General features: G+C 36.5%; 4 protein-coding genes across 5 annotated transcripts in view; all 4 read left to right on the top strand.

Annotated features, from left to right (window-relative positions):
• LOC104720031 lies at positions 290 to 2,892 on the top strand. Its single transcript, XM_010438004.1, has 2 exons — positions 290 to 1,643; positions 1,727 to 2,892. Exons 1-2 carry the CDS (start codon positions 290 to 292, stop codon positions 2,890 to 2,892), a joined length of 2,520 nt encoding a protein of 839 aa, XP_010436306.1.
• On the top strand, positions 2,991 to 4,283 carry LOC104720029. The gene has a single exon (XM_010438003.1). It carries the CDS (start codon positions 2,991 to 2,993, stop codon positions 4,281 to 4,283), a length of 1,293 nt encoding a protein of 430 aa, XP_010436305.1.
• On the top strand, positions 8,079 to 8,916 carry LOC104717016 (protein GLUTAMINE DUMPER 1-like). The gene has a single exon (XM_010434522.2). It carries the CDS (start codon positions 8,233 to 8,235, stop codon positions 8,728 to 8,730), a length of 498 nt encoding a protein of 165 aa, XP_010432824.1. The 5' UTR covers positions 8,079 to 8,232; the 3' UTR covers positions 8,731 to 8,916.
• The window catches only part of LOC104717015 (ADP-ribosylation factor 1), a 3,352-nt gene continuing 1,257 nt past the window's right edge, over positions 10,843 to 12,937 (top strand). The window contains exons 1-7 of one of the 2 annotated variants that reach the window (XM_010434520.2): positions 10,845 to 11,076; positions 11,202 to 11,240; positions 11,341 to 11,403; positions 11,905 to 12,035; positions 12,432 to 12,479; positions 12,632 to 12,762; positions 12,843 to 12,931. In XM_010434520.2, the coding sequence (XP_010432822.1) occupies positions 10,974 to 11,076; positions 11,202 to 11,240; positions 11,341 to 11,403; positions 11,905 to 12,035; positions 12,432 to 12,479; positions 12,632 to 12,762; positions 12,843 to 12,876 (549 nt within the window). In that variant the 5' untranslated portion in view covers positions 10,845 to 10,973 and the 3' untranslated portion in view covers positions 12,877 to 12,931. Of the gene's footprint in view, positions 11,077 to 11,201; positions 11,241 to 11,340; positions 11,404 to 11,904; positions 12,036 to 12,431; positions 12,480 to 12,631; positions 12,763 to 12,842; positions 12,932 to 12,937 lie in introns of those variants that run through there. The other variant, XM_010434521.2, reaches the window with a different exon arrangement.

The raw sequence follows: 12,937 nt of genomic DNA, 5'->3' as shown, positions 1-12,937 counted from the left end.
ACTAATTCCTTTGAGGTGGGTTCTTCCGGGTTTGTTCAGAATAATCCAACGGTTTCTGGAAATTGTCAATTTTTGGCTAGTTCATCCGGGATTGTTCCTGCTAAAGCAAAGATAAGGAGGAAAAGACCGCAAAAAAATGTCAGGAAGCTAACTACCAGAAGGGAAAGAAGATGTATTGGGGAGTCCTATGTTCAAGAGAAAAGCAGATGATGAGGGTACAAGCACTGCAAAACAATCAAGGCTTAATCCTCAAGAGGTGATCCCAAAGGGGGGGATTGCCTACACCCCAATGAGCATTATTAGTTGGAATTGTCAAGGATTGGGACGGTCTCATGATTTGGCAATTCCTCGTCTCAAGGAAATGCGTAAAAAACATTTCCCGGAGATGTTATTCTTGATGGAAACAATGAACAAGAGAAACGTTTTGGTGGATTTACAAGTTTGGTTGGGCTATGACCGTGTATATACAGTTTACCCGATAGGGAAGTGTGGAGGTTTAGCCCTTTTTTGGAAGAGCAGTGTAAAGGTAGACTTTCGGTATGTAGATAAGAATATGTTGGATGCTCAAGTACAGTTTGGAGATTCCAATTTCTTTGTTTCCTGTATATATGGAGATCCAGACAGAAGGAACAGGTCTCATGTGTGGGAGAGATTATCTAGATTGGGCATAGGAAGAAGGGAGAGATGGTGCATGTTTGGGGACTTTAATGAGATAATGCACAATGGAGAAAAAAATGGTGGTCCTAGGAGATGTGATAATGAGTTTAAACCATTCAATGACATGCTGAAGGTTTGTGATATGGTAGAATTACCAAGTCAAGGAAACAGTTTCATGTGGGCGGGGAGAAGAGGAGAACACTGGATGCAATGCAGACTCGATAGGGCTTTCGGTAATACTGAATTCATAAAACAGTTTCCGGCTTCAAACCAAGGTTTCATGGATTTGCGAGGATCAGATCATAGGCCAGTTTTGATTAAGTTGTTGTCTTCTCAAGACTCGTATAGAGGGCAGTTCAGGTTTGACAAAAGGTTTTTGTTCAAGGAAGAGGTAAAAACTATTATCCATACAACATGGAATAGAAACAGATCAGACTCTTACATCTCAGTGGCAGAGAGATTACGAAATTGCAGGGAAGCTTTAAGTTCTTGGAAAAAGAAAAATTCTCTAAACTCTCATGATAAGATCACACTGCTTGAAGTTGCTTTAGAAAAAGTTCAATCTCAGGTGTGGCCAAGATTGCAAACGGTACATGCTTTAAAAAAGGATCTTGCTAAAGCCTACAGAGACGAAGAGATTTTTTGGAAACAAAAGAGCAGGAAGAAATGGTTTCGATGTGGAAATAGAAACACAAAGTTTTTTCATGCCTCAGTCAAGGAGAATAGACAAAGAAAGAGAATTGAAAAGTTTAAGGATGTTAATGGGAACTTCCAAGTCTCTGAAGCGGCAAAGGGAGAGGTTGATGCAGCTTACTTCCAAAACTTGTTCACTTCGTCAAATCCGGTTAGGTTTGATCAATGGTTCGATAGTTTGGAACCAAGAGTCTCAGGGGAAATGAATGATAATCTGATTGCCAAGGTGACTGCTCAAGAAATCAAAGAAACCCTTTTTTCGATTAATCCAGTAAAAGCCCCAGGGGCGGATGGTATGTCTGCGCTTTTTTCCAACATTATTGGCAAACTGTTGGGCCTCAAGTAACATCAGAAGTTCAAAAGTTCTTTGATGAAGGATGTATGCCTGTTGAGTGGAATTATACCCATCTGTGTTTGATTCCAAAGACTCTACATCCTTCTGAAATGGGTAACCTTATACCTATAAGCCTGTGCTCTGTGCTTTATAAGATCATCTCAAAGGTTATGGTGAAGCGGATGAAACCTTTTCTCCCAGAGATTGTTTCTGAGTCCCAATCTGCTTTTGTTCCTGAACGACTTATCACAGATAATATACTTGTTGCTCATGAACTGATTCATAGCCTGAAGGTGCATCTTCAAATGTCTTCTGAATTCATGGTAGTGAAGACCGATATGTCAAAAGCATATGACAGGGTTGAATGGAGTTACCTAAGAAGTCTGATGCTAGCTCTTGGCTTTCATATTAAATGGGTCAACTGGATTATGATTTGTGTCTCTACTGTTACTTACTCTGTCCTGATAAATGATAGGCCTTTTGGTATGATCACTCCGCAAAGAGGCTTAAGGCAGAGAGATCCTTTATCCCCATTTCTTTTTGTCTTATGTACTGAAGGTTTGACACATTTGTTGAACAAGGCTCAATGGGAGGGAAGTTTGGAGGGCATGCAGTTGTCTGAGGGAGGGCCAGTCATTCATCATTTGCTCTTCGCTGATGACAGTTTATTCCTGTGTAAGGCTTCTTTGGAACAGAGTGTGGTTTTACAAAACATCTTAAAGGTGTATGGTTTAGCTACGGGACAGACTATCAATCTGAACAAATCCTCAGTAACTTTTGGTGCAAGAGTGACTGAGCCGTCAAAAAGATCTGTTCAAGCATCTATGGGCATTACAACGGAAGGTGGTGCAGGATCCTATCTAGGCTTGCCCGAGTGTTTCAGTGGATCGAAGGTTGATATGTTAAGTTATCTAAAAGACAGGTTAAAGGGTAAATTATTTGGGTGGTATGCTAGGTGTTTATCCCAAGGAGGAAAAGAGGTACTCCTAAAGTCTGTGGCTTTGTCAATGCCGGTGTTTGCAATGTCCTGCTTTAAGCTCCCAAAAAAAACATGTGAGAACTTAGAGAGTGCTATGGCCGACTTCTGGTGGAATTCAGGAGAACATTCGAGGAAAATTCACTGGCAGAGCTGGGAAAGGTTATGCTTGGCAAAAGAGTATGGGGGATGGGATTTAGAGATGTCCAAGTGTTCAACCAAGCATTGTTAGCTAAACAAGCATGGAGACTCTTACAAAATCCTGATTGTTTGTTAGCCAGACTCATGAAGAGCAGATATTACGAAGATGTTTTTTTTTTAGATGCAAAAATGGGTCAAAGACCGTCCTTTGCATGGAGAAGCATCTTGTATGGAAGAGAATTGATGATACAGGGTTTGGAAAAGAGGGTTTGCAATGGGGCCTTAATGTTTGTGTGGATAGATCCTTGGATCGAGGATAATCGTCTCAGGGCTCCTTGGAGGAAAAACCAATTTTTTGATGTGGGACTTAAGATCAAAGATCTAATTGATCTACAAACAGGGTTTTGGGATAATGAGATATTGGAGGAGCTGTTCTTTCCTCAGGATATCATCAGAATTAAAGCCGTTAAACCGGTCATTTCCCAGGAGGACTTTCATATTTGGAAACATAACAAAAATGGGGATTTCTCGGTTAAATCTGCCTATTGGATGGCTCATCAAGTCAAAAGTAAGGAGCTGATTCAAATAGCATCACTACAGTCGTCTACTCTTAAATTAAAAAAACTGGTGTGGAAGTTGCAGACGGATCCAAAAATCAAGGTGTTCTTATGGAAATTACTTAGTGGAGCCATCCCTGTAGCAGAAAGCTTGAATGGAAGAGGGATGACTGTGGATGAAAACTACCAAGTTTGTGGAGAAAAGAGTGAATCGATAAATCATTTTCTGTTTCTTTGTCCTCTGTCTCGACAGGTGTGGGCGCTCTCAGAATTTCCCTTTTCTCTGGAGGGATTCCACTCTGGTTCTATCTATTCCAATATGTTCCATCTTCTGGAAAATAAGGATAATAAGGCGTGGCCCCCAGAGCTAAGAAAAAGTTTTCCTTGGATAGTGTGGAGAATATGGACAAATAGAAACTCTCTCACCTTTGAAGGAAAATGCTTTAACGCAAGGGAGACAGTGGAAAAGATTAGAGAGGAGGTTGCAGAATGGTTTGAAGCCCAGTGTGTGGGGGAGGAAGGAGAGTCTCTCCTAAACCAAATTCAAAGTGAGGGTCAAAGGAATGAGGTGACTCAAACTGGTAGGTGGAAAAAACCTCCGGAGAATTGGTTAAAATGTAATGTAGGCGCTTCTTGGTCAAGAAGGAACCAAAATGCAGGTGGGGCTTGGGTGTTAAGAGATGATAGAGGTGTTGTCCTACTGCATAGTAGAAGATCTTTTGCCAACATTCATTCAAAAGGGGATGCAAGTTTGAGATGTTTGTTATGGGCTTTTGAAAGTATGGCTAGTCACAAGGTTGATAATGTCATTTTTGCGCTTTCAGACAAAGAATTGGTGGGTGCAGCAATGAGACCAAGTGCTTGGCCGTCTTTTAAACCGCAATCTGTGGCTATAAAGAGATCGCTTTTGCCTTTTGCCGCATGAAAATTAGAGGCTGAGGTAGCAGATGCAAACAGAGGTGCAAACCTGATTGCTTAAAGTGTAACTAATGATCTTAGAGAACAGTCGTATGTAGCAGCAGGACCGCCTAACTGGCTACAACGTGTGTTTAATGAGGAGGGATGTTTGAACTCTGGTTGAAGATGCAGGTTTTTTGGAAAATTCCCGTCAAGTGCAGGATCTAGTGGCTTTCAAAGTCTTTGAAGCTTGGGGAATCTTTTGTTTTTATTGATGATATTCTTTTTGTGTAGACCCCTCAAGCTATTCTTATTGATGGTGCTAATGTAGGCTAATCAGTATCAAAGCTTTTGTCTTGATAGTATTGTAACCATTAGGTACTTTGAAGGCCTTAATATAATTTCAGATGACAAAAAAAAAAAAAAATCTGATGTAAACTATATCCAAGTCTCATTGTCATGAAAAAGGCATGATTTAATTTGACGATTTTTAAAAAGACGGTTGCTCACGTATAAGAATATTGTAGACTATATAGGCTCAAACGAGCTATATGGATTAGTCTCAACTTTCCCTTTAATTTTTATTATCCTTAATAAATTTGTATTCTAAACTTCAGTTTCACTTTGGAATTTTCAATCTAAGAATGATTGTTTAAACTCAAATCAAATAAAGAAGAGCCGGAGAGGCAAAACATGGTGGCCTATCAAATCGGTTATTTCAGATGAGGCGAATGAGCATTGCTAATGAAGCAATGTTCTTATGATCTAAATAGAATATCCACTATTGTGAATGTGATCATGACCATACTTTAAATTCCTCATTGTGTTCCTCGCATCAATTTTATATTTATTAGTAACTCTCCTTTATTATTGTTTACCGGTCCACCAGTAACGTGAAAATAAAAGACCCAAGAGACAAAAAATAATTAGAATCTAAAATGGTAGAAGAGAATTTTTGTATGTAAATTTTGCAAATAAATCGTGTCTACATACTATACATTTTTCGTATATGTAAAAAAGAATATAGAAATGGTTTGTAGATGGAATTTATTAATTCAAAATATATATATATATATATATATATATTTATTTATTTATTTTTGTTTAATTGAGTTCAGACTTCAGATATACATAACACTAAGATCAAATGAAGTAATCTTAGCATAATAGTAGTTAAGCTTAAAGTCGTGACTCATGAGTTGTAGTAGGGTTAATTACTACTTTTTCTTTAGATTTCATCACTTTTATAATTAGACTTTAGAAAATTTGTGGTGCATAGTTTAACAAATTTGTAGTGCATAGTTCCTTATCTAGAAGAAGAGAAGTTTGTACGTCACCACACCCCAAAAACTCAAGTTGGGAATATATTCTTTTGCTTATTTAAATAATTAAGTATGGTTTTCACCCCCATCTAGTTTAATATAATATTTTTGTCCCTAATCCTCATCAATTAACTAACTTTATACTAATAAAGTTGGAATATAAACAGCAATACTATAATATATTCATGTGGATGTAATCTGACATGAGCTTCCTTTGGTGATTGGTCGACTCTCGCCAACAATTTCTATTATAGTTAAAATGTATTTAAATCATTTAAAATTTTGAATGAAAGTTACTAATAAGAAAGAACTGGCCGTTCAAGTACAAAAATGGAATCCGATTATCCACCGAAATTGCAATTAAATATTGGAGATTTGTTTTACGAAAAAAGCTTTTGGCATGCTATATATATATTTATATTAGACAAAATGATATGCCTAGGAATAAAGTTTGTGGAGTATTTCATATCCAAGTGGCCTTGCCTCATACGAAAAACTTGCCCTTTAGGTAAAGCAAAACAACGAGCGAAATGGATATTGCTTAAATAGTAACAGAGTTACATGTTTCGAATTTTTATATGTCTTTAGTTTTTAATAATCTTATAATCTTGTTCTAATTAAGATGCTCTTTAGCGATCATCCAATGTACTTTGTGTATTAGTGAACTCATAATTTTGATATGATAGAAATCACACCCTTCAACTGATTTGGTTTGTAGCCTCGATCACCACGGCCTAACATCTTTCGATTCCTTTCCTAACTTACATGTCCATATTCGTCTTGCGGCCAGTTCATTAAATCAAAATTCCACCATCGTCTAAGAATTTGTAAACATAACTTCTTCAGTTCTTCCTACCATTTGGATTTTTGAACGTTTCTTCTTATTAGTATACGAGAGTAGCGACCAATAAGTACAAAACGACGGGCGGTGATTTTCCGTGCAGAAAAAAACGTACCCTCTACTGCTAAAAGGTGTGCAAGTGCAAGTGCAAGTGGAAGCTGACGAAACGTGGGACACAACGAAATTATAGAATCCTAATATTTTCGATCATGTTAATAGTGATTAATGGAATTAATGTGGCAGTATGGCTATGGTCTTCTTATCCCTTCGTGCTTTTTATTGTTTATTTTTTCGTAATGTTTTTTTTTTATTATTCTGTTTGGTAATAAAATATATATGTAGCAGATACTCAGATTTAATTAATTTTCTTGCTTTGTTTTATGATTCTTTGTGTTAAGTTTTTATATTAAAGTTACTGACTTGAACGTAAAAAAACTATTCAAAAAATCATATAGACAAAATATTGCGGTGATATTCCAAAGCGAATATACCAACATCAACGATATCTGAACAAGTTATGTTTATAAAAATGCTAGATTCTTAATTTATAATCTTTTCAAAAAAACAAAGCATTAAAAAAAAATTTCTGGCAGAAACAAGTAATGTGGGAAAGTATGTGAGATGAATATAAAGCAGAAATTAGTTAAAGAAAAACTTAGGAAAAAAGGGGAAACCAAACCACGTTTTCCAAATTTACCGTGGATATTGGATAATTCTCTAGTAAAAAAAAAAGGACTAATCCAACTATAATAAACATAGTAGAGCTGCATACCAAAAAAAATAAACATAGTAGAGCTACAGCTTTAGTTCAAAAAAAGTAGAGCTACAGCTATATTGAATCAGACATCAAATAAGTCATTTGAACTAACACATGTCAATTACGATCAACTATCATATGGATTGGTGTTTCGCCACATAAACAACATGAGATTTTAAATAATCTTATGATCTTATCCATATCCCATAATGCAAAATTAAAAATATGGAATCATAACATAGCCAGGCTAGAGACTAGAGAGCAAGAAAAGAAGAGAGAGACTAAATATATACTGCATGTCAAATCAAAGCACCAAAGCCAATTGAAATTTTTTGGAAATAATGAAGAAAAAGAAAATGAGATTGTTGGCCCTTTAACCCACAAGCTCTCCCTCAAATCACCTTTGTTCGCTATTATGATTGTGCAAGCATTGTCATATTCCACTATATACCTCAAATCCAATATGCTCTTTCACTATGTCCTGATTAGCTACATTATAATATATATAAATAAATATATCAAAATGTCTACGTGAACAGATGGATAATCACATCGATTCCCTGCCTGCCTCCACCATTTGTACGGACTACGTGTATATCGCAACTTCCAAAGAACGAAAAATATAAAGTGGTTAAGTGTCCACATATATGTTGATGATACATATGAAACGAAACGGTTAATCATAACATTGTCGATTTTTTTTTTTTGCCCCTGTTCAATAGTATCAATCAATTAACAAGAGATTTAATCAATATCACTTATCTGCTATAATATATATTTTTATAATCAAATAAATACGTTATATTTGAATTACAAAATATAAATACGTTGGTTATCATTAGGGACTTAAGTGTTAAAAAAAGAAGAAGTTAATTCCACTAAATTCCATCAATTTAATAAGATCGTCACTTTCTTTGTCCCCAAGTTGTTCATACCTATAAATACGTCTCCTTACCTTCTCCTCTGTTTCATACTCATCTTTCCATTTTACACAAAACCCAAAAGAGAAAAAAAAAGATACTGCACAACTACAAGAACAACAACAACAACAACAAAAATGAGACCATTGAGCGTTCATTCGAGGTTGGAAGGTGTGGCAACGCACCCCACGTTGGCAACATCAGCCTCCGTGAATCACCACGGAATGGTGCCGCAATCACCGTGGCACTCGCCGATTCCTTACCTATTCGGCGGCTTAGCGGCGATGCTTGGACTAATAGCCTTTGCGCTTCTCATCCTCGCTTGCTCTTACTGGCGCCTGTCTTCCTCCGGCGAAGAAGATGGTCAGAACGTCGACGAAGAGAAAGAGAGCCGCTCTGGGGATAAGGCGGCTAACGGAGCTTACGAGGAGAAGGTTCTTGTCATAATGGCCGGAGAAGACTTGCCTAGGTTTATAGCGACACCAGCTATGAAAACGTGTACGTGTGGTGGTCACGAGGGTGAAATGGTCATTTCCAAAGAGGGTAATGTTGTGACTGACGAGGAGGAGAATATGAGAGAAGGCGAAGAGAAAGTGAAAGATACCGGAGAAACCACTACTACTACAAGTCACTAAGCTTTTTTTTTTTTGGTTATACTTACTTTTTCTTTTTTCCTTTTTGAGAGTTTTCTGGAGAATTTGTCTTTCTCATAAGCCATGATTCCTAGAAAATGTAAATTTTACTAGAGAGCAAAATTTTGGGTTTTTTACTTGTTCTGTAGTGTTTTATCGTTTGCTATATTAAATCCTTTTTGTTCCAAATTCTGTAGTTTGAGGAAATATTATTTAGTCACTTCACCCACAAAAAAAGATTGTAAAATGCGGTTTCATACGTGTACATCCACCATATATATTTAGGATTCGAGTGTTAAAAAAAAATCATTACAACATCAATATATTTTAAGAAACCACTTTCAATATTTTTGTGTGGAACAGTCACAAAGATTGCTTTTTGTAAACCTTGCATGTACTTCAAACTGTTGGCTGTCAAAACAGAGAGTACTGTACTTCAATCTGTTGACAGCGGAGTTATTTGTCTGATCCATATGCCAGTTTTCATTTTCTTCCCCGCTTTTAATTTATTTTCTCATTTGGGGATTCATGATAATCTTCAATTTAAAACTTAGAAACATTCACTGTACATGTTTACTAGCAGTTTTAGAAGAAAAATATCAAAAACAAAAGTTGATTACGTAACTACATTATCTCTATCCATCATAATAAAACTTAATTGAAATCTGCTGAAGTCGTACATGATTGTGTAACTACTAGCTTTGCCAATTCCGGTTTTCACCCATCTATATTGACTTGCAGTTCCGTTTATATCAAAAGTTGTCTTACTCTTATGATCATGTACTAAAACACTCGTTAATACAATTATATAAGTCAGTACTATTTTATAGGCTTTATAGTTTTTTTTGACATCTAGAAGACTTAGAGTTATGAACAAAAATGTACATCAGTGGCAACATATATTGTTACACATGAAAATAAACCATACATGTTCAGCTGTAAAATAAGTCATACATAGACTAGTTCCACATGAAAATATTGATCTATATCGACCGTTCCCAATAACTTTAAGCCTAAAGGTTGACTACAAAATCTTGAGAAACATAAAAATCTATTCGACTTGAAAAATGTTACCAAAAAAAACAAAACACAGTCTGAATAATATGCAGTCACATATTAGATTACTAATAAATAATCAAAAAAATATATCAAGTCAACTGTTATTCTCCATTTCATTCCAGCAAACTGCTATCTTCCGTTTCTTTTCGACAAGTTAATATTCTTCTCTCCATTAATAAGAACAACAATTAGCAAATACTACAACGAAAGAAAAAAGAAAAGCAATTAGCAGCAAATCGTTCTGCTCAAGCGTATCTAGTTTAAGATATTCTGTGTTTGTGTGCGTAAAAGAGTTAACATAAAGGGACACGTTTCAGATAGTGGATGGGTTGAGCACTTGAGTTTATAATATACTACTACTATAAAACAGAAAAGAATTGGATTCTATTTTGACATTTTTTATACCCATGAGTAGTTGAGCTGTCGTCCTTCGCGGCGCCGAGTAGCCGCGTCCGCGTCTACTACATCAACTTCCAAACAATTCTGTGTTTTTTTTTCTTGCTTTTTCTTTTCTCTTATTATTTTTGGATATATTTATGGTATATGTTCCGGTAAAATTTTACAGTTCTAAACTGAGTTCTCGAAGATATTACTCAAATTATATTTTACAGTTATTTTTCGTTTCTGTAAGATTTTATGAACTTTGTAAGTATATAATGTGACATCATGATCAAATATAATAATAACTCTTTCTGACTATATATAATACCTTTAAATATTAAAAAATCTTCCGTATAGTTGTGGACTAGTTAAAAGAAATAATGGCCATCATTCTATTCTTGCCCACTAGCAAAATTTTCATAATAAATTATGCTGATTAGTCAAGTTATGAGGGATTTTTCCAGTGCAAAAGCTAAGTGGGGAAGTCAAATTGCACAAGAAATCAAATTACTCCCGATCTCTGCATAATAATAATAAAAAAAAACATTATGTGATTTTTCCTTTTAAAGAAATCACTAAAACCAATACCCATATATTGGGCTCAGATGATATAGTTTGGCCCATATATGAACCCGCTAGCTGATTCAGAGGGTTTAAGAAATTGCTAAAATCTCGGAACTATTGATTCTCTCTCGTCTTCCTCCGACTGCTCTTCTTCTCCTTCTCTGTGAAGAGAGAGCTCGATGGTCCAAGAGACGAATCTCTCTTAGATCGTATGATCTGATCCCGATCAGAAGAATAGGAAGATGGGAATCGTGTTCACGAGACTGTTCTCATCCGTGTTTGGAAACAAAGAAGCTCGTATCCTCGTCCTCGGTCTCGACAATGCTGGAAAAACCACTATCCTCTGTAAACCATTCTCTCTGAATCTAAACTCACAACTGAGAGCATAGATGATTAATTGGCTAGGGTTTTTGATTCGGACGTTTTTGTGTTGAGTTGCGTTTTTTTGTTTTGGTGGCTGTGTTTTCCAGATCGGCTTCAAATGGGAGAGGTGGTCTCCACGATTCCGAGTATGATATTTCTCTCGATTTTATCCTCAATGGATGAAACTTTGTACGCAGCTGATTTGATTTTCATGTTTGTCAATTTTGCTTTTGTTCTGATTTGCAGCTATTGGATTTAATGTTGAGACTGTGCAGTACAACAATATCAAGTTTCAGGTCTGGGATTTAGGTACGTTTCCAATTCCCTGTATTTGCGGTATTAAAACGTTATATTATGATGCATTGCCCTCAGAACGGTTTTTGGTATACAGAGAAGGGAGACATATATTGTATAGGCATTAATTTGGTCTTGATCAAAGCGTGTTCTTGTGGATCCAGTTAGTCTTCTTTAGTGTTGACTAGTATATTTTTAAGGTCAAGTGATTGAGTAATCACATGATAGCAGATCTAACTCTAATGACACTTTGAGAAACTAGAACATTGTACGTATATGGAAAGATGGTAACACGATGTCCATGATTTCAACCTCTAAATCATCATCTAACATTCCGATGAATAGCTGTGACATGTGTTTAAGAGTCTGCTTTTTCGAAAAATGAGTTAGAAAAGGTTCCAGAACATTTTTGCGTGATTTTAGGAGAGTCTTACTTTGGTCACGACATACCACAGTTCTTTTAATGTATGTAGTTGATTCGTTGGAGAATGATTAACTAGAATTTCTTGTGAGCAGGTGGACAAACGAGCATCAGGCCATATTGGAGATGCTACTTCCCAAATACACAAGCAGTGATTTATGTTGTTGATTCAAGTGATACAGATAGAATCGGAGTGGCGAAGGAGGAGTTCCATGCAATTTTGGAGGTAAACAACTGCTTAAGTTTTGTCTTCCGATGTAATTGGTTTATTACTCTCTTGATAGGTGAGGGAAACAATTTCACGGTGGTAGCTCTAATGGAAACTGTTGTAGATGCTATAAATCTTGCTACTCAATGTTCTTAGAATGTCAGACAGCCTTGTGCTAGTCACTGCTAGATGACACCACACTTGAGATCTCTCTGTTTAGTACCTGATGGGAAAAGCCAAAGCCGGTGTAGTCATAATTAGACATTCTTGGAAGGGAACTAGTGATTGTGACTTTCTGCTATACAGATTTTTGTGTCTCATTTCAGAACTGCTCTTGTGCAAGTTTTGATTTTGGCCTCTAGAGAATGCTTTTATCACTGAGACTTAACTCGTGTTTTGGAACCTTATTTACAGGAAGAGGAATTGAAAGGTGCAATGGTTCTTATATTTGCAAACAAGCAGGTTAGTAAAAATCTCAAGCTGTTTACCTCACCGCCATGTTGTATAAATTCACCAAGACCACTGTTCAATCTGTACCTCATAGAGAGAATCCGTACGACATGTGTTTGGTTTTGCATATATGTAATGACAGTTCTGGTAATGTTATATAACAGGATCTACCAGGTGCACTCGATGATGCAGCTGTGACGGAGGCCTTGGAGTTGCACAAGATAAAGAGCCGTCAATGGGCAATCTTCAAAACTTGTGCTGTGAAAGGCGAAGGACTTTTCGAGGGCTTAGACTGGTAAGCACATGAGAAATAATAGTCCCAGAAAGTTTTTTTGTTCAGCAAAGCTCTCAAATATGCTTCTTCTTCTCCTTCAGGTTGAGTAATACCTTGAAATCAGGGAGTGGCTAACATCATCTCTCACCACGCAAAGTAGCAGTGTGTAATCATCTTCCCTAGTGCTAGTTTTGTA

The sequence above is a fragment of the Camelina sativa genome, chromosome 10 (genome assembly GCF_000633955.1).
Source record: "Camelina sativa cultivar DH55 chromosome 10, Cs, whole genome shotgun sequence".
NCBI classification, from domain to species: Eukaryota; Viridiplantae; Streptophyta; class Magnoliopsida; order Brassicales; family Brassicaceae; genus Camelina; species Camelina sativa.
The sequence above is the reverse complement of the archived record's forward strand: the minus strand, read 5'-3'. Positions and strand labels throughout refer to the sequence as shown.